This window comes from Bufo gargarizans, chromosome 6 (genome assembly GCF_014858855.1).
Source record: "Bufo gargarizans isolate SCDJY-AF-19 chromosome 6, ASM1485885v1, whole genome shotgun sequence".
In the NCBI taxonomy this organism is placed as follows: domain Eukaryota; kingdom Metazoa; phylum Chordata; class Amphibia; order Anura; family Bufonidae; genus Bufo; species Bufo gargarizans.
The window spans coordinates 377,089,690-377,110,594 of NC_058085.1; the positions used below are offsets into that span (position 1 = coordinate 377,089,690).

The 20,905-nt window shown below is 50.8% G+C and overlaps 1 protein-coding gene across 1 annotated transcript; it reads right to left on the reverse strand.

Moving 5' to 3' along the window:
• Positions 1-1,149: 1,149 nt before the first annotated feature.
• Positions 1,150-7,189, reverse strand: LOC122941772 (cornifelin homolog). Its single transcript, XM_044299193.1, has 4 exons — positions 7,146-7,189; positions 2,704-2,815; positions 2,453-2,589; positions 1,150-1,605 (listed from the first exon to the last, which is right to left on the reverse strand). Exons 2-4 carry the CDS (start codon positions 2,807-2,809, stop codon positions 1,516-1,518), a joined length of 333 nt encoding a protein of 110 aa, XP_044155128.1. The 5' UTR covers positions 2,810-2,815; positions 7,146-7,189; the 3' UTR covers positions 1,150-1,515.
• Positions 7,190-20,905: the final 13,716 nt, after the last annotated feature.

Here is a 20,905-nt window from a genome sequence, read left to right on the forward strand (position 1 = left end):
GTGCAGCAATGTTTTTTTGGACAGCAGTGGCTTCCTCTGTGGTGTCCTTCCATGAAATCCATTCTTGTTTAGTGTTTTACGTATCGTAGATTCGCTAACAGGGATGTTACCATATGCCAGAGACTTCTGTAAGTCTTTAGCTGACACTCTAGGATTCTTCTTCACCTCATTGAGCAGTCTGCGCTGTGCTCTCGCAGTCATCTTTACAGGACGGCCGCTCCTAGGGAGAGTAGCAGCAGTGCTGAACTTTCTCCATTTATAGACAGTTTGTCTTACCGTGGACTGATGGACAGCAAGGCTTTTGGAGATACTTTTATAACCCTTTCCAGCTTTATGCAAGTCAACAATTCTTAATCGTAGGTCTTCTGAGAGCTCTTTTGTGCGAGGCATCATTCACATCAGGCAATGCTTCTTGTGGAAAGCAAACCCAGAACTGGTGTGTGTTTTTTATAGGGCAGGGCAGCTGTAACCAACACCTCCAATCTCATCTCATTGATTGGACTCCAGTTGGCTGACACCTCACTCCAATCAGCTCTTATGTCATTAGTCTAGGGGTTCACATACTTTCTCCACCTGCACTGTGAATGTTTACATGGTGAGTTCAATAAAAACATGGTAACATGTAACTCTTTGTGTGTTATTAGGTTAAGCAGACTGGGATTGTCTATTGTTGTGACTTAGATGAAGATCAGATCACATTTTATGACCAAATTGTGCAGAAATCCATATAATTCCAAAGGGTTCACATACTTTTTCTTGCAACTGTATCTCTCCGGCCTCACCAGTATACCACATGACTCATTAAAGGGATACTCCAGCCATTCTGTATGAATGCAGCCTCCCCCACCTCCTGCCATAGAGGATGAATGGGATTTGTGGGGGTCCTAGCGGTCGGGCCCCCACCAATCGGACAGTTATCCCCAATCCAGTGGATAGGAACCGGAATACCCCTTTAAGCTTCTTGCACAGAAAACCTTTATCCTCATCTTTATGTAGAAGAAGTATTTTGGGAAAAACCAAAAACAATCATTGTTCAGATGATGAGAAATCCTAACATAACGCGGGGTAGGGAGACGTTCCGCGGGGTCCCCGCCAGGGGGCAGCGCTGCTGGAGGGGGCGGCGGGGGCAATGTACGGCACACAGTGAGGGACATTTCTCTGTATTTATTATAATCTTATTTTATAAAATGCAAATACATAAAACTCACACAAACAGTCAGGGCAGGGGTCTCCAGCTGGTGTGGAACCACAACTCCCAGCATGCTCTGACAGCCTGCAGGGATGGAGATGTAGTTACACACCGGCTGCATCCGAGGAGAATATTATATAAAATGGAGAGAGGGCAGTCGTCCTTCTCGGTACGGCCAGTGGTGGGGCGCGGTGGGCAGGTGTATAGAGGCTTTGTGTGCACAGTATGGCGCCGCTTCCTCCCACATTGGGTGCGGTGGTCATTCAGCGACCATCCCTCTGTATGTTACAGTCCATTGAGGCTCGGCGTGTCTCCGTACGGTCCCATCAGGCCCTTTGTTTCAGCTCACGGGCCATCTGACAAAGCGTGCACTGTCCGCAGAATGTCAGGCACACGCAGTCATTGCAGATACTTCCCTGCAACACGAGAAAGGAAACCGTCAGAAAGGGAAACCGGACCCACAGGACATGGCTGCGCCCCTCCTGTCCGGGGGTCCTGACTGGTGCAATGGGGCAGAGACGCCATACCACTCTCAGCCTGTAGACAGGGGAGGCGCTGTTTCTGGAGGAAAGCTGCCGTGTTTTTATGAGCCACTTGGCAGAGACTTTACCGGTTTTTGTACTGAGCTGTATTGTATTGGTACAGAATCTCCAGGGGCCCGGGCCCTAAAATAAAAATGGCTGCCATAGACTCAGCAGGAGTTGCTGTCTGACTATCCACATGTCCTAGATTACTACCCCTGGGGGCCCCTACATGTGGATATGGCCCCAAGCAAAGTTATGTACAGGCGATCAATAGCGCACCCCATCACCCTCTTAAGCTCCACCCATTCACCCAAAGCTCCACCCCATCACATCACTCTGCTAAGCTCCACCCCATCACCCAACGCTCCACCCCCATCACTCTGCTAAGCTCCACCCCATCACCCAACGCTCCACCCCATCACTCTGCTAAGCTCCACCCCATCACCCAACGCTCCACCCCCATCACTCTGCTAAGCTCCACCCCATCACTCCTCTACTCCGCACTCACTCTCAGCAGGGCAGTCTGGGCACTTTGGTTACTGCTCTACAGTCAGGAAGGCCCCCCCCCTTTTGCACATGAATCGGCTGCACAGGTGCTACGTCCGCTCCTTTAGTTGCCGTTTTGTGATCTCTGGGGCCCCCCCGGGTGGTGGTAATGTCCGCCCCCAGCTCCTCACTATCAGGATGTAACAGCCTCCAGAAAGCCACATGGAAACTGCGCACCAAGTGTACGACTTACCGGGATGTGATATCGTTCCCTGACGCCGGTCCTCATGGCGAGCAAAGTGCCCGGCAGGAATGGCAGGCAGCAGCACTCTCCGAAGTCTGAAGCCACCCTACACGCCAGAATACAGGGGACAAATGCTCCACAAAGACCTAAAAAACAGAATAAAACAGTCACGTGGGCGCCATAGAGAGACGAGGGGCATGAAACTCGAGACTACAGGTAAAGCAGTCCCTGCACTGAGGTCTCCTCCACCCAACACTTACAGATCCCCATGTCCTCGCAGCAGTCCATGACGTCGGAGTTCCACTGGCTGGTGCTGGTGCTGTATCCCTGCATGGCCTGGGGCTGAGCGCTCACTGGATACGACATTGTGATCTGGAAGAGAAGAACACGCAGGAATCAGAGCATTTCTCACGCCGCCAATCCCACAAGTGCGCAGAATGGTCCGTGGTAGCGGAATCCATAATGGGATTCTTCGATAAGTTTGGCATCCAAAGTTCGGGTTAATTCATGTGCAAAAAAGGCGCATCTACATAAATAGGTCGGGGAAAAAAATAAAAATAAAAATCTAAATAGGTAAAGGAGGCGCAAAAGCCTCCAAACAGATGCAATTTCAGTAGTAAATGCAAAAAAAAAAAAAAAAAAAAAAAAATAAGACTGCCTAAAACAGCATTTTATCGGCTACAAACACTATAGTAAATGTGCCCCAGTGCGAATCCACCCGATGGCTGACGGGCCCAAGCAAAGGCTGTCTAGTCAACTTGGAGTCCAGGCGACCTGGATGTCCGGTTCTGGTCTCGGCTACAGTCCAGATACGAGACAATCGCAGGTCTGTGCCTCAGGGAGCTGTTATCCTCCGTTATCAGGCGCTTTTATCTCATTAGGGTTATTCAGGTTCAGGGGACACAAGACACAAACAGACAACTGGGCTGAACGGTATGACTGCGAGCTCGTCAGAACCTGCTTCGGGGTCGGCACAAATCCCCGCATGGAATGTGGATATTCAGTAAAACAAAAAGCAAGCAATACAAGCTACGTATAAAAGACAATGAATGTTCAGAAAACATAAAGGCCACACCCTGGACACACCTGTGACCACTGGAGGAACTAAAGGAGGGAGGCGAGCAGGGCATGTGGTCCCCGGGGGGGAATGGCGGAGAAGGCTGCAGTCACACCTGGTGCTGGAGAGGATGGGGGGGGGAGAAGGCTGCAGTCACACCTGGTGCTGGAGAGGTTGGGGGAGAAGGCTGCAGTCACTCCTGGTGCTGGAGAGGATGGGGGAGAAGGCTGCAGTCACACCTGCTGCTGGAGAGGATGGGGAGAAGGCTGCAGTCACACCTGCTGCTGGAGAGGATGTGGGAGAAGGCTGCAGTCACTCCTGGTGCTGGAGAGGATGGGGGAGAAGGCTGCAGTCACTCCTGGTGCTGGAGAGGATGGGGGAGAAGGCTGCAGTCACTCCTGGTGCTGGAGAGGATGGGGAGAAGGCTGCAGTCACACCTGGTGCTGGAGAGGTTGGGGGAGAAGGCTGCAGTCACACCTGGTGCTGGAGAGGATGGGAGAGAAGACTGCAGTCACACCTGCTGCTGGAGAGGATGGGGGAGAAGGCTGCAGTCACACCTGGTGCTGGAGAGGTTGGGGGAGAAGGCTGCAGTCACACCTGGTGCTGGAGAGGATGGGAGAGAAGACTGCAGTCACACCTGCTGCTGGAGAGGTTGGGGGAGAAGGCTGCAGTCACACCTGGTGCTGGAGAGGATGGGGGAGAAGACTGCAGTCACACCTGCTGCTGGAGAGGATGGGGGAGAAGGCTGCAGTCACACCTGGTGCTGGAGAGGATGGGGGAGAAGGCTGCAGTCACACCTGGTGCTGGAGAGGATGGGGGGGGGAGAAGGCTGCAGTCACACCTGGTACTGGAGAGGTTGGGTGAGAAGGCTGCAGTCACACCTGGTGCTGGAGAGGATGGGGGAGAAGGCTGCAGTCACACCTGGTGCTGGAGAGGATGGGGGAGAAGGCTGCAGTCACACCTGGTGCTGGAGAGGATGGGGGAGAAGGCTGCAGTCACACCTGGTGCTGGAGAGGTGGGGGGAGAAGGCTGCAGTCACACCTGGTGCTGGAGAGGATGGGGGAGAAGGCTGCAGTCACACCTGGTGCTGGAGAGGATGGGGGAGAAGGCTGCAGTCACACCTGGTGCTGGAGAGGATGGGGGAGAAGGCTGCAGTCACACCTGGTGCTGGAGAGGATGGGGGAGAAGGCTGCAGTCACACCTGGTGCTGGAGAGGATGGGGGAGAAGGCTGCAGTCACACCTGGTGCTGGAGAAGATGGGGGAGAAGGCTGCAGTCACACCTGGTGCTGGAGAGGATGGGGGAGAAGGCTGCAGTCACACCTGGTGCTGGAGAAGATGGGGGAGAAGGCTGCAGTCACACCTGGTGCTGGAGAGGTGGGGGGAGAAGGCTGCAGTCACACCTGGTGCTGGAGAGGATGGGGAGAAGGCTGCAGTCACACCTGGTGCAGGAGAGGTTGGTGGAGAAGGCTGCAGTCACACCTGGTGCTGGAGAGGATGGGGGGGAGAAGGCTGCAGTCACTCCTGGTGCTGGAGAGGATGGGGGAGAAGGCTACAGTCACACCTGGTGCAGGAGAGGTTGGTGGAGAAGGCTGCAGTCACACCTGGTGCTGGAGAGGATGGGGCAAGAAGGCTGCAGTCACACCTGGTGCTGGAGAGGATGGGGGGGGGGGGAAGGCTGCAGTCACACCTGGTGCTGGAGAGGATGGGGGGGGGGGGGAGAAGGCTGCAGTCACACCTGGTGCTGGAGAGGATGGGGGGGGAGAAGGCTGCAGTCACACCTGGTGCTGGAGAGGTTGGTGGAGAAGGCTGCAGTCACACCTGGTGCAGGAGAGGATGGGGGGGGAGAAGGCTGCAGTCACACCTGGCGCTGGAGAGGTTGGTGGAGAAGGCTGCAGTCACTCCTGGTGCTGGAGAGGATGGGGGGGGGGAGAAGGCTGCAGTCACTCCTGGTGCTGGAGAGGATGGGGGGGGGGAGAAGGCTGCAGTCACACCTGGTGCTGGAGAGGATGGGGGAGAAGGCTGCAGTCACACCTGGTGCTGGAGAGGATGGGGGAGAAGGCTGCAGTCACACCTGGTGCTGGAGAGGATGGGGGAGAAGGCTGCAGTCACACCTGGTGCTAGAGAGGTTGGGGGAGAAGGCTGCAGTCACACCTGGCGCTGGAGAGGTTGGTGGAGAAGGCTGCAGTCACACCTGGCGCTGGAGAGGTTGGTGGAGAAGGCTGCAGTCACACCTGGTGCTGGAGAGGTTGGGGGAGAAGGCTGCAGTCACACCTGGTGCTAGAGAGGTTGGGGGAGAAGTCTGCAGTCACACCTGGCGCTGGAGAGGTTGTTGGAGAAGGCTGCAGTCACACCTGGTGCTGGAGAGGATGGGGGAGAAGGCTGCAGTCACACCTGGTGCTGGAGAGGTTGGTGGAGAAGGCTGCAGTCACACCTGGCGCTGGAGAGGTTGGGGGAGAAGGCTGCAGTCACACCTGGCGCTGGAGAGGTTGGGGGAGAAGGCTGCAGTCACACCTGGCGCTGGAGAGGTTGGGGGAGAAGGCTGCAGTCACTCCTGGTGCTGGAGAGGTTGGGGGAGAAGGCTGCAGTCACTCCTGGTGCTGGAGAGGTAGGGGGAGAAGGCTGTGGACACCCTTTAGCTACACCCCACGGTCTGACTCCAGGAGCCCCGTCCACATTTGGGGGATTGAGGGACTATACATAATGAGTGCGGTTCGGTCGGAGGTCACCGCTCTTCTCTTTCCCGCTGATTGGCGGATTCCTGGTTATTTAACCATAAAGGACACGATAAATCCATTACGTATTACTGCGTTACGTGGAAAATCGCCACCCCTGCTGTTTACCCATTCCCTCCCTGGTAAATACTGCTGCCCAGCGACCCGGGAGGGAACAGAAATGGAGCCGAACGCAAATAAATGACTTTCCAAAAGCTTCTCCAGGTGATTAACCCCTTCAGGGCTGGAGAACAAGCATGTCAGTCCAGTGCGGTGATCTGTGGCTTCGTAGTGATATTTGTGGACTTTTGTCGCCACTTTCCAGTAATACAGAGGTAATCCGATAAAGGTTCTCTATAGGACCCTCGGCTCATCCGGTGGACGGTTCTGAGAGACCCAGACGGGGGATCTGTATAGACGCAGCAGGACACAATCATCAGGGCGAATTCACACACGGCAGATTTGATGCAGAAATTCCTATGACTGTCCCATTCCTGCGCTCACTGCAGAATTAACCCATTCACATGCCTGGCACTGAGTGTCAGTCACAGATCTTTCTGCCAGGTGTGAATTCACTCTGATGGTTCTATTCACTGACATGGAATGACAGCAGGACGCTTCTCTATATCCGCTCCGCCATTCTACTTCTACAGTAACATACGGAGGGAGATTTATCAAAACTGGTGCAAAAAGAAAAATGGCGCAGTTACTGACCGCAGCCAATCAGAATCCAGCTTTCAAAAATAAGGCTTTTGAGAATGAGAGCCGGAATCTGATTGGTGGCTTCAGGAAAATGCTCCAGTTCTGATAAATCTGCTCCAAAATCTCCTAATGATCCAAGCAGGACAAAGAATTCAAAATGCTGCCGTCCCTGATCCAGAGAGAGAAGAGAGAAGATCAGACAGCGCAGTGGTCTAAAGAGCTGACACTTACCGGTCTGAGGAGAGTCAGGCTGAGGATGCTGTGTGAACTGTGACTGATCAGGTGCAGGTATTTATACTGGGGCTGAGGTTGTGGCTGATGACATCACGACCTCCTCCCTCCCCAGGTTTTATCACATTCTTCTTCCTCCTTGGTCTATAAGTCACTGCTGCTTCCTCCTTCCTCCCTTCATCTTTCTCCTTACCTGACCCTCTGCCCCTTCATCTTCCTCCTTACCTCCCCCACTGCCCCTTCATCTTCCTCCTTACCTCCCCCACTGCCCCTTCATCTACCTCCTTACCTGCCCCACTGCCCCTTCATCTACCTCCTTACCTCCCCCACTGCCCCTTCATCTTCCTCCTTACCTCCCCCACTGCCCCTTCATCTTCCTCCTTACCTGCCCCACTGCCCCTTCATCTACCTCCTTACCTGCCCCACTGCCCCTTCATCTTCCTCCTTACCTGCCCCACTGCCCCTTCATCTTCCTCCTTACCTCCCCCACTGCCCCTTCATCTACCTCCTTACCTGCCCCACTGCCCCTTCATCTTCCCCCTTACCTCCCCCACTGCACCCTTCATCTTCCTCCTTACCTGCCCCACTGCCCCTTCATCTTCCTCCTTACCTGCCCCACTGCCCCTTCATCTTCCTCCTTACCTGCCCCACTGCCCCTTCATCTTCCTCCTTACCTCCCCCACTGCCCCTTCATCTTCCCCCTTACCTCCCCCACTGCAACCCTTCATCTTCCTCCTTACCTGCCCCACTGCCCCTTCATTTTCCTCCTTAGCTCCCCCACTGCCCCTTCATCGTCCTCCTTACCTCCCCCTCTGCCCCTTCATCTTCCTCCTTAGCTCCCCCACTGCCCCTTCATCGTCCTCCTTACCTCCCCCTCTGCCCCTTCATCTTCCTCCTTACCTCGCCCACTGTCCCTTCAACTTTCTCCTTACCTCCCCCTCTGCCCCTTCATCTTTCTCCTTACCTGACCCTCTGCCCCTTCATCTTCCTCCTTACCTCGCCCACTGTCCCTTCCTCTTCCTCCTTACCTCCCCCACTGCCCCTTCATCTTTCTCCTTACCTGACACTCTGCCCCTTCATCTTCCTCCTTACCTCGCCCACTGTCCCTTCATCTTCCTCCTTACCTCCCCCACTGCCCCTTCATCTTTCTCCTTACCTGACCCACTGCCCCTTCATCTTCCTCCTTACCTGCCCCACTGCCCCTTCATCTACCTCCTTTCCTCCCCCACTGCCCCTTCATCTTCCTCCTTACCTCCCCCTCTGCCCCTTCATCTACCTCCTTACCTCCCCCACTGCCCCTTCATCTTCCTCCTTACCTCCCCCTCTGCCCCTTCATCTTCCCCCTTACCTCCTCCACTGCCCCTTCATCTTCCTCCTTACCTCCCCCTCTGCCCCTTCATCTTCCTCCTTACCTCGCTCACTGTCCCTTCATCTTCCTCCTTACCTCCCCCACTGCCCCTTCATCTTTCTCCTTACCTGACCCACTGCCCCTTCATCTTCCTCCTTACCTGCCCCACTGCCCCTTCATCTACCTCCTTACCTCCCCCACTGCCCCTTCATCTTCCTCCTTACCTCCCCCTCTGCCCCTTCATCTTCCTCCTTACCTCGCCCACTGTCCCTTCAACTTTCTCCTTACCTCCTCCTCTGCCCCTTCATCTTCCTCCTTACCGCCCCACTGCCCCTTCATCTTCCTCCTTACCTCCCCCTCTGCCCCTTCATCTTCCTCCTTACCTCGCCCACTGTCCCTTCAACTTTCTCCCTACCTCCCCCTCTGCCCCTTCATCTTTCTCCTTACCTGACCCTCTGCCCCTTCATCTTCCTCCTTACCTCGCTCACTGTCCCTTCATCTTCCTCCTTACCTCCCCCACTGCCCCTTCATCTTCCTCCTTACCTGACCGTCTGCCCCTTCCTCTTCCTCCTTACCTCCCCCTTTGCCCCTTCATCATCCTCCTTACCTCCCCCTTTGCCCCTTCATCATCCTCCTTACCTGACCCACTACCCCTTCATCTTCCTCCTTACCTCCCCCTCTGCCCCTTTATCTTCCTCCTTACCTGACCCACTACCCCTTCATCTTCCTCCTTACCTGACCCTCTGCCCCTTCATCTTCCTCCTTACCTGACCCTCTGCCCCTTCAACTTTCTCCTTACCTGACCCTCTGCCCCTTCATCTTCCTCCTTACCTCACCCACTGCCCCATTCCTCTTCCTCCTTACCTCCCCACTGCCCCTTCAACTTTCTCCTTACCTGCCCCTCTGCCCCTTGATCTTCTTCCTTACCTCGCCCACTGCCCCTTCAACTTTGTCCTTACCTCCTCCTCTACCCCTTACCTCCCCCTTTGCCCCTTCATCTTTCTCCTTACCTGACCCACTACCCCTTCATCTTCCTCTTTACCTGACCCTCTGCCCTTCACCTTTCTCCTTACCTGCCCCTCTGCCTCTTCATCCTCCTCCTTACCTCCCCACTGCCCCTTCAACTTTCTCCTTACCCCCTCCTCTACCCCTTTAACTTTTTCCTTACCTCCTCCTCTTCCCCTTCAACTTTCTCCTTACCTGACCCTCTGCCCCTTCATCTTCCTCCTTACCTGACCCACTGCCCCTTTATCTTCCTCCTTACCTGACACTCTGCCCCTTCATCTTCCTCCTTACCTGACACTCTGCCCCTTCATCTTCCTCCTTACCTCCCTCTCAGCCCCTTCATCTTCCTCCTTACCTCCCCCTCTGCCCCTTCATCTGCCTCTTTACCTCCCCCTCTGCCCCTTCATCTTCCTCCTTACCTGACACTCTGCCCCTTCATCTTCCTCCTTACCTCCCCCACTGCCCCTTCATCTTCCTCCTTACCTCCCCCACTGCCCCTTCATCTTCCTCCTTACCTCCCCCTCTGCCCCTTCATCTTCCTTCTTACCTCCCCACTGCCCCTTCATCATCCTCCTTACCTCACCCACTGCCCCTTCAACTTTCTCCTTACCTCCCACTTTACCCCTTCATCTTCCTCCTTACATCCCCCTTTGCCCCTTCATCTTCCTCCTTACCAGCACCTCTGCCTCTTTATCTTCCTCCTTACCTCACCCACTGCCCCATTCCTCTTCCTCATCACCTCCCCCACTGCCCCTTCAACTTTCTCCTTACCTGACACTCTGCCCCTTCATCTTCCTCCTTACCTCCCTCACTGCCCCTTCATCTTCCTCCTTACCTCCCTCACTGCCCCTTCATCTTCCTCCTTACCTGACCCACTGCCCCTTCATCTTCCTCCTTACCTGACCCACTACCCCTTCATCTTCCTCCTTACCTGACCCACTACCCCTTCATCTTCCTCCTTATCTGACCCTCTGCCCCTTCATCTTCCTCCTTACCTCTCCCTCTGCCCCTTCATCTTCCTCCTTACCTCCCCCTCTGCCCCTTCATCTTCCTCCTTACCTGACCCACTACCCCTTCATCTTCCTCCTTACCTGACCCTCTGCCCCTTCATCTTCCTCCTTACCTGACCCTCTGCCTCTTCATCTTCCTCCTTACCTCACCCACTGCCCCATTCCTCTTCCTCCTTACCTCCCCACTGCCCCTTCAACTTTCTCCTTACCTGCCACACTGCCCCTTCATCCTCCTCCTTACCTCCCCCTCTGCCCCTTCATCTTCCTCCTTACCTGACCCACTGCCCCTTCATCTTCCTCCTTTCCTGACACTCTGCCCCTTCATCTTCCTCCTTACCTCCCTCTCAGCCCCTTTATCTTCCTCCTTACCTCCCCCTTTGCCCCTTCATCTTCCTCCTTACCTGACCCACTACCCCTTCATCTTTCTCCTTACCTGACCCTCTGCCTCTACATCTTCCTCCTTACCTCGCCCACTGCCCCATTCTTTTTCCTCCTTACCTCCCCACTGCCCCTTCAACTTTCTCCTTACCTCCTCCTCTACCCCTTTAACTTTCTCCTTACCTCCTCCTCTTCCCCTTCAACTTTCTCCTTACCTGACCCTCTGCCCCTTCATCCTCCTCCTTACCTCCCCCTCTGCCACTTCATCTTCCTCCTTACCTGACACTCTGCCCCTTCATCTTCCTCCTTACCTCCCTCTCAGCCCCTTCATCTTCCTCCTTACCTCCCCCACTGCCCCTTCTTCTTCCTTCTTACCTCCCCCACTGCCCCTTCATCTTCCTCCTTACCTGACCGTCTTCCCCTTCATTTCCTCCTTACCTGACCGTCTGCCCCTTCATCTTCCTCCTTACCTCCCCATCTGCCCCTTCATCTGCCTCTTTACCTCCCCCTCTGCCCTTCATCTTCCTCCTTACCTCACCCACTGCCCCATTCCTCTTCCTTTTCACCTCACCCACTGCTCCTTCAACTTTCTCCTTACCTGACACTCTGCCCCTTCATCTTCCTCCTTACCTCCCCCACTGCCTCTTCATCTTCCTCCTTACCTCCCCCACTGCCCCTTCATCTTCCTCCTTTCCTCCCCCCACTGCCCCTTCATCGTCCTCCTTACCTCCCCCACTGCCCCTTCAGCTTCCTCCTTACCTCCCCCACTGCCCCTTCATCTTCCTCCTTACCTGACCGTCTGCCCCTTCCTCATCCTCATTACCTCCCCCTTTGCCCCTTCATCTTCCTCCTTACCTCCCCCTCTCCCTTTCATCTTCCTCCTTACCTTTCCCTCTCGCCATCTTCTTCCTCCTTACCTCCCCCTCTCCCCTTCATCATCCTCCTTACCTCCCCCTCTCCCCTTCATCATCCTCCTTACCTCCCCCACTGGCCCCTTCATCTTCCTCCTTACCTCCCTCACTGCCCCTTCATCTTCCTCCTTACCTCCCCCTCTGCCCCTTCATCTACCTCCTTACCTCCCCCACTGCCCCTTCATCTTCCTCCTTACCCTCCCCACTACCCCTTCATCTTCCTCCTTACCTCCCCCACTTGCCCCTTCATCTTCCTCCTTACCTCCCCCTCTCCCCTTCATCTTCCTCCTTACCTCCCCCACTGCCCCTTCATCTTCCTTCTTAACCTCCCTCACTGCCCTTCATCTCTCCTCCTTACCTGCCGTCTGCCCCCTCCTCACCCATTACCATCCCCCTTTGCCCCTTCATCTTCCTCCTTACCTCCCCCCTCATCCCTTTCATCTTCCTCCTTACCTCCCCCATCCCCATCTTCTTCCTCCTTACCTCCCCCTCTCCCCTTCATCATCCTCCTTACCTCCCCCACTGCCCCTTTCATCTTCCTCCTTACCTCCCCCTCTCCCCTTCATCTTCCTCCTGTACCTCCCCCTCTCCCCTTCATCATCCTCCTTACCTCCCCCCTCTCCCCTTCATCATCCTCCTTAACCTTCCCCCAATGCCCCTTCATCCTTCCTCCTTACCATCCCCCCCTGCCCCTTCATCTTCCTCCTTACCTCCCCCCACTACCCCTTCATCTTCCTCCTTACCTCCCCACTGCCCCTTCATCTTCCTCCTTACCTCCCCTCTCCCCTTCATCTTCCTCCTTACCTCCCCCACTACCCCTTCATCTTCCTCCTTACCTCCCCCACTGCCCCTTCATATTCCTCCTTACCTCCCCCTCTCCCCTTCATCTTCCTCCTTTCCTCCCCCACTGCCCCCTTATCTTCCTCCTTTCCTCCCCCACTGCCCCTTCATCTTCCTCCTTACCTCCCCCACTGCCCCTTCATCTTCCTCCTTACCTCCCCCTCTGCCCCTTCATCTTCCTCCTTACCTCCCCCACTGCCCCTTCATCTTCCTCCTTACCTCTCCCTCTCCCCATCTTCTTCCTCCTTACCTCCTCCTCTCCCTTTCATCTTCCTCGTTTCCTCCCCTATTACCCCTTACTCTCACTATAGACTTTAATGGATGCCTGAAAGCTGACTTTATACTTTGTAATCCTGGTGGAGATAGACTTTATCCCGGTCGTTTTGTTAATGGTTGCATGTCCTCTATTTACAGACTTTGATCCGACCACCGGATTTGCAAAGTAATGGTCTTTTATGAGGGATTTCCTCTCAATAGAAAAGTGTATACTGAAAGAAGGTTAAAGTATAACTGTCGTATTTATTTATTTTTTTGGAGTATTGGGTTGTGGTGCTTATTATCTCCTTGGTGGCCCTATTTCAACTTTTCACTGTGTATTCAATTTCCCCTTAATTCCACAGTTTTGTTCCCTGTACTGCCTACTTTTACCTCTGCTTAAAATCAGGTTGCTAGGCATGGTCCGTCTATCTGTTGCTGGGCATGGTCCGTCTATCTGTTGCTGGGCATGGTCCGTCTATGTGTTGAAGGACAGTGGACGCAGAAGCAGGCAGCGTGCAGGGTCACATTCCTGACAGCCAGGGACTGTAGGTAAATGATTAAAGTCAGGTCCTCCCCAGCAGCTGATGACAGTGCCTGGGCTGTGTGCACTTCTCCCTGTCCCTGCGCTTGGCAGACGCTCCCTCACTCAGCAGAGCTGGAGAAGTAGAGTTGGTGCAGCGCACAACAGGGAAGGGAGATCTGCCATCTGCTCAGTGTATAAATAAAAAGTAACATGTGCTTTTTAGCAGAGACTTGAACCAAGCCCGTTTGGGCCAATATGGGCATACCAGAATCGTTGAGACCTGGTTCCGTTTCATCTTCTGTAAGACCTTTGGGATCATGGGAATAGGCGGAAACACATGGGCCATACTGAAGTGCCATGGAACTGATAGGGTATCCAGCGCCCAAGTATTGTCTTCTATGAACAGGGAACACAATCGGGATACCTTGGCATTGGTCCTCGTAGCCATCAGGTCTATTTGGGGATGACCCCATAACTTGGTGAGGTGGAGAAAGACTTCCTAGTCTAGAGACCATTCAGGGGCAGATTGCGACTTGGCTTGTCTGCCAGGATGTTGTCCTTGTCCTTGATATGTACCACTGTCATCTGTGGTACACTGTGTTCTGCCCATGCAAAAATTCATCCCACCTCTATGAGGAGCGTTAAGGATCTAGTGCCTCCCTGTCGATTTATGTACGAGACTGTGCTGACATTGTCCGACTTTATCCTCACTGCCCGTCCCCATAGAGAGGAGTGAAACTGCCGAAGCGCCTTGTATAAAGCCCTCATCTCTCTGATGTTGGAGGGTAAGGAGAGTTCCTCCAGTGACCACCTGCCTTCCGCTATCTGGCCCTGCCTGTGGCCACCCCATCCTGACATTGAGGCGTCTGTCGTTATCTCGGCCCATGTCGGAAAGGTGAATGACCTTCCATTCTTCAATGTCAGCCACCACCTCAAGGAGTTCTTTGTCTCTTAAGATATTATTGTAGTCTCGTCCAGGGAGTTGAGGTCTCGATTTCTGCATAAGCCACTTCGCCCATGATACCGCTTGACTGGTAGCTGTCATGAGACCTAAAGTCTTCATCCTTAGTGTTGAGCGCGAATATTCGAATAGCGATTTTTTATCTCGAATATCAGAACTTTGAGAATTCGTGAATATTTCGAATATAGTGATATATATTTGTTATAGTGAATATTCATCATTTTTCCCATCTGAACACATTATTCCTCCCTGCTTCTTTCTTGTGGGCCAATGAGTCATTGGCCCACAAACAACTTAAGCAAGATGGAATCATGACTTTAGAAAATGATGAATATTCTAAAAAACGAATATATGGCACTATATTCCATAGTGCTATATATTAGTTTTTGACCCACGCCTGTATTAATCGCGTAATATACAAATATCATTACCATGCCAATTTTTTTAGTAAAAAAATGTAGAATGTAACGAATATTCGAATATTCTACTAAATATTTGCGAAATATCGCAAATTCAAATATGAACCCTGCCTCTTATCACTATTCATCATCTGACGAAGTGAAATAGGCCTTGTTTGCCTCAAGACCTGTATGTTCTGCAACAATACTTCCACCCTCTGTGGAGGAAGAGATATAGACATGAGCGTTGTGTCTAGGACAAAACCTAGAAACTGTTTTTGTTGAGTTGGCTTCATGTTGGATTTTTGCCAATTTATAATCCATCGTAGCGATTGCAGCCTCTGAAATACAATCTGTAGATGGAATGTGAGTTTCTCTTCGGTGTCTGCCCTCAGTCGTCCAGATACGGTATTATGGATACACCCAGCTCTCTCAGACCTGCTGCTACTGCTACAACCACCTTCGTGAACGAGGCAGAAGAGATTCCGAACTGTAGTGACGTGAATTTAAGATGATGAAGCTGCCCTCCTATAAATACAGTTATCCGCAAGAATTTCCTGTGTTTCTCATGTATAGGGATATGTAGATATGCATCTTTTAAGTCGATAGTGGCAAGGTAATCTCCAGGTTCTAATATGTTCAGCATGGACTGTACTGTCTCCATGCTGAACTTCTTCTTTTTCCTTATGTATCTGTTTAGGAATCTCAGGTCTATAATAGGTCTCCACTTCATCTGAGGTTTTGGAACCAAAAATACCCTGGAGTAAACACCTCGCTTTATTTCTGAATGGGGAACCATCTCTAGGACTTTCATGTGAATTAATTATTTTACTGCCCGTTCTAATAGGAGCTGTTTCTTTATAGCCAACCTTGATGTTATGATGTACCTGTCTGGGGGGTGAGCAATCAGCTCTATGCGATAACCTCCTTTTATCAAGTTCAACACCCACAGATCTTTTATTACTTTTTCCCATTGTGGGTAGAAAAACCGTAGTCTTCCCCTACAGGTATACCTCTGGCGTCAGAACTTCAGTTTACGACTGTTGGCTGGATTCCCTCTTCCTCACCCTCTTCTCTGCTGGGTTGGCCTTCTCGGCAGCGCTCCACCTCTTGGCGTAGATGGTTCACCTCTATCTGATCTCCTCCGCTCTGATCTGTAAGATGAACGAAAGGAAGAGGACCATTTTCTCCTGTTAGGATAAGGGAGAGATTTGCCCTTCTTGTCTGATAGGTTCTTCATCAGGGTATCTAATTCAGGACCAAACAGCCTGTTAGGGTGGAATTCCATCAAACACAAGGTATTTTTGGAGTGGGCACCCCATGGTTTAATCCGTAATGACCTTCTGCCTGCTGTAGATAGAGACATAGATCTCGCCGCAAATCTGGCCTGTTGAACAGACGTATCACATAGAAAATCCGAGGCTAGTGCGATCTTCTTAAATTAACAGAGAATGTCATCTCTGGGTACTCCTTTATCTATTTACTCCTCCATCTGGAGAAGCCAGGATCTAAGATTTTTTGCCACAGTTTAGGAAGAAATAGCATACTTTGCTTGAGCTGAGGCTGTGAGATAACATCTGCGAAGGGCGTTATCTACTTTCCGGTCCATTGGATCCGAAAAATTAGAGACGTCCTCACCTGGTACTAATGTACGCTTAAACAGCTTAGATACTGCTAAATCTACTTTTGGGGGTTCCCCCCCAGAGACTATCTTCTTGTTGGCCCTTTGTCAGAAGTCTTACACATTTATTGAGCGTTTAAACTGCGCAGAGTCATGCACAAAGTCCTTCATCCAGAGCAACATATCCCTATTAGAAAGTGGCTGGTCTTCCACCGGAAAATCCTTTGCTCTGCAGTCTGAGCAAAAACAGTGTTCACTAGCATCTGGCAGAGGTGTGCCACCCGATCTGCATACTGTGTGTTTTCTCTTCCCAGATGACTTTCTCCCAGGAGCATTATGATCCCGCTGTGACATCTGTAATAGAGCAGAGCAGTCTTACAGATATCTCCCCATATATATATATATAAATATACATAAACGATTTTCAGCCACAGTCTCCCTAAGGCCTGCCTTTTCTAGGCTGTGAAACACGGCTGACAGTAAGGTAACACACAGATCGCTGCAACGCTCTAACTGCAAGTGCAGGACATCATTAACAACAATCACTAGAAGAGTACTGGATACTACAGCAATCGCTTACCATAAAAGAGGGGCAGTAGAGCGCGACTGAGCGGCGCTACACAAGGGCGCCGCCATGTTTATATAGTACCTCCCTTCCTTCTGTGTAGCCGCGCATGCGCAGAAGATCGCGCGCTCCCGAGGCTCGCAAGGAGAAGGTAAGAGGTACCAGGTAGACTAAAGAAAGGTCAGACTTTTGCCCCAAACTGCACGTACTCCTATATATATATACAGTACAGACCAAAAGTTTGGACACATCTTCTCATTCAAAGAGTTTTCTTTATTTTCATGACTATGAAAATTGTAGATTCACACTGAAGGCATCAAAACTATGAATTATCACATGTGGAATTATATACATAACAAAAAAGTGTGAAACAATGGAAAATATGTCATATTCTAGGTTCTTCAAAGTAGCCACCTTTTGCTTTGATTACTGCTTTGCACACTCTTGGCATTCTCTTGATGAGCTTCAAGAGGTAGTCACCTGAAATGGTCTTCTAACAGTCTTGAAGGAGTTCCCAGAGATGCTTAGCACTTGTTGGCCCTTTTGCCTTCACTCTGCAGTCCAGCTCACCCCAAACCATCTCTATTGGGTTCAGGTCCGGTGACTGTGGAGGCCAGGTCATCTGGCGCAGCGCCCCATCACTCTACTTCATGGTCAAATAGCCCTTACACAGCCTGGAGGTGTGTTTGGGGTCATTGTCCTGTTGAAAAATAAATGATGGTCCAACTAAATGCAAACCGGATGGAATAGCATGCCGCTGCAAGATGCTGTGGTAGCCATGCTGGTTCAGTATGCCTTCAATTTTGAATAAATCCCCAACAGTGTCACCAGCAAAGCATCCCCACACCATCACACCTCCTCCTCCATGCTTCACGGTGGGAACCAGGCATGTAGAGTCCATCCGTTCACCTTGGATGGACTTCACGGTCGTTGGAACCAAAGATCTAAAATTTTGACTCATCAGACCAAAGCACAGATTTCCACGGGTCTAATGTCCATTCCTTGGTGTTCTTTAGCCCAAACAAGTCTCTTCTGCTTGTTGCCTGTCCTTAGCAGTGGTTTCCTAGCAGATCTTCTACCATGAAGACCTGATTCACACAGTCTCCTCTTAACAGTTGTTCTAGAGATGTGTCTGCTGCTAGAACGCTGTGTGGCATTGACCTGGTCTCTAATCTGAGCTGCTGTTAACCTGCGATTTCTGAAGCTGGTGACTCGGATGAACTTTTCCTCAGCAGCAGAGGTGACTCTTGGTCTTCCTTTCCTGGGGCGGTCCGCATGTGAGCCAGTTTCTTTGTAGCGCTTGATGGTTTTTGTGACTGCACTTAGGGACACTTTCAAAATTTTCCCAATTTTTCGGACTGACTGACCTTCATTTCTTAAAGTAATGATGGCCACTCGTTTTTCTTTACTTAGCTGCTTTTTTCTTGCCATAATACAAATTCTAACAGTCTATTCAGTAGGACTATCAGCTGTGTAGCCACCTGACTTCTCCACAACGCAACTGATGGTCCCAACCCCATTTATAAGACAAGAAATCCCACTTATTAAACCTGACAGGGCACACCTGTTAAGTGAAAACCATTTCAGGTGACTACCTCTTGAAGCTCATCAAGAGAATGCCAAGAGTGTGCAAAGCAGTAATCAAAGCAAAAGGTGGCTACTTTGAAGAACCTAGAATATGACATATTTTCAGTTGTTTCACACTTTTTTGTTATGTATATAATTCCACATGTGTTAATTCATAGTTTTGATGCCTTCAGTGTGAATCTACAATTGTCATAGTCATGAAAATAAAGAAAACTCTTTGAATGAGAAGGTGTGTCCAAACTTTTGGTCTGTACTGTATACACTCACCTAAAGAATTATTAGGAACACCTGTTCTATTTCTCATTAATGCGATTATCTAGTCAACCAATCACATGGCAGTTGCTTCGATGCATGTAGGGTTGTGGTCCTGGTCAAGACAATCTCCTGAACTCCAAACTGAATGTCAGAATGGGAAAGAAAGGTGATTTAAGCAATTTTGAGCGTGGCATGGTTGTTGGTGCCAGACGGGCCGGTCTGAGTATTTCACAATCTGCTCAGTTACTGGGATTTTCACGCACAACCATTTCTAGGGTTTACAAAGAATGGTGTGAAAAGGGAAAAACATCCAGTATGCAGCAGTCCTGTGGGCGAGAATGCCTTGTTGATGCTGAAGGTCAGAGGGGAATGGGCGACTGATTCCAGCTGATAGAAGAGCAACGTTGACTGAAATAACCACTCGTTACAACCGAGGTCTGCAGCAAAGCATTTGTGAAGCCACAACACGCACAACCTTAAGGCGGATAGGCTATAACAGCAGAAGACCCCACCGGGTACCACTCATCTCCACTACAAATAGGAAAAAGAGGCTACAATTTGCATGAGCTCACCAAAATTGGACTGTTGAAGACTGGAAAAATGTTGCCTGGTCTGATGAGTCTCGATTTCTGTTGAGACATACAGGGAGTGCAGAATTATTAGGCAAGTTGTATTTTTGAGGATTAATTTTATTATTGAACAACAACCATGTTCTCAATGAACCCAAAAAACTCATTAATATCAAAGCTGAATATTTTTGGAAGTAGTTATTAGTTTGTTTTTAGTTTTAGCTATTTTAGGGGGATATCTGTGTGTGCAGGTGACTATTACTGTGCATAATTATTAGGCAACTTAACAAAAAACAAATATATACCCATTTCAATTATTTATTTTTACCAGTGAAACCAATATAACATCTCAACATTCACAAATATAAATTTCTGACATTCAAAAACAAAACAAAAACAAATCAGTGACCAATATAGCCACCTTTCTTTGCAAGGACACTCAAAAGCCGCCATCCATGGATTCTGTCAGTGTTTTGATCTGTTCACCATCAACATTGCGTGCAGCAGCAACCACAGCCTCCCAGACACTGTTCAGAGAGGTGGACTGTTTTCCCTTGAAGGATGCAGTCATGTTTTTCTTGAAGGATGCAGACTTCTTCCTGTACCACTGCTTGAAGAAGGTGTCTTCCAGAAACTGGCAGTAGGACTGGGAGTTGAGCTTGACTCCATCCTCAACCCGAAAAGGCCCCACAAGCTCATCTTTGATGATACCAGCCCAAACCAGTACTCCACCTCCACCTTGCTGGCGTCTGAGTCGGACTGGAGCTCTCTGCCCTTTACCAATCCAGCCACGGGCCCATCCATCTGGCCCATCAAGACTCACTCTCATTTCATCAGTCCATAAAACCTTAGAAAAATCAGTCTTGAGATATTTCTTGGCCCAGTCTTGACGTTTCAGCTTGTGTGTCTTGTTCAGTGGTGGTCGTCTTTCAGCCTTTCTTACCTTGGCCATGTCTCTGAGTATTGCACACCTTGTGCTTTTGGGCACTCCAGTGATGTTGCAGCTCTGAAATATGGCCAAACTGGTGGCAAGTGGCATCTTGGCAGCTGCACGCTTGACTTTTCTCAGTTCATGGGCAGTTATTTTGCACCTTGGTTTTTCCACCCGCTTCTTGCGACCCTGTTGACTATTTTGAATGAAACGCTTGATTGTTCGATGATCACGCTTCAGAAGCTTTGCAATTTTAAGAGTGCTGCATCCCTCTGCAAGGTATCTCACTATTTTTGACTTTTCTGAGCCTGTCAAGTCCTTCTTTTGACCCATTTTGCCAAAGGAAAGGAAGTTGCCTAATAATTATGCACACCTGATATAGGGTGTTGATGTCATTAGACCACACCCCTTCTCATTACAGAGATGCACATCACCTAATATGCTTAATTGGTAGTAGGCTTTCGAGCCTATACAGCTTGGAGTAAGACAACATGCATAAAGAGGAGGATGTGGTCAAAATACTCATTTGCCTAATAATTCTGCACTCCCTGTACAAATGAGTCCGAATTTGGCGTAAACAGAATGAGAACATGTATCCAT

What these genes read in the sequence shown, in the direction of transcription:
- LOC122941772 (XM_044299193.1), bottom strand. Translation starts at nt 2,809, where the DNA reads ATGTCGTATCCAGTGAGCGCTCAGCCCCAGGCCATGCAGGGATACAGC. An exon ending in CTGCGAGGACATGGGGATCT is followed by an intron (nt 2,590 to 2,703) that starts GTAAGTGTTGGG and finishes TCTGTTTTTTAG; the next exon opens with GTCTTTGTGGAGCATTTGTC. An exon ending in GGGAACGATATCACATCCCG is followed by an intron (nt 1,606 to 2,452) that starts GTAAGTCGTACA and finishes CTCGTGTTGCAG; the next exon opens with GGAAGTATCTGCAATGACTG.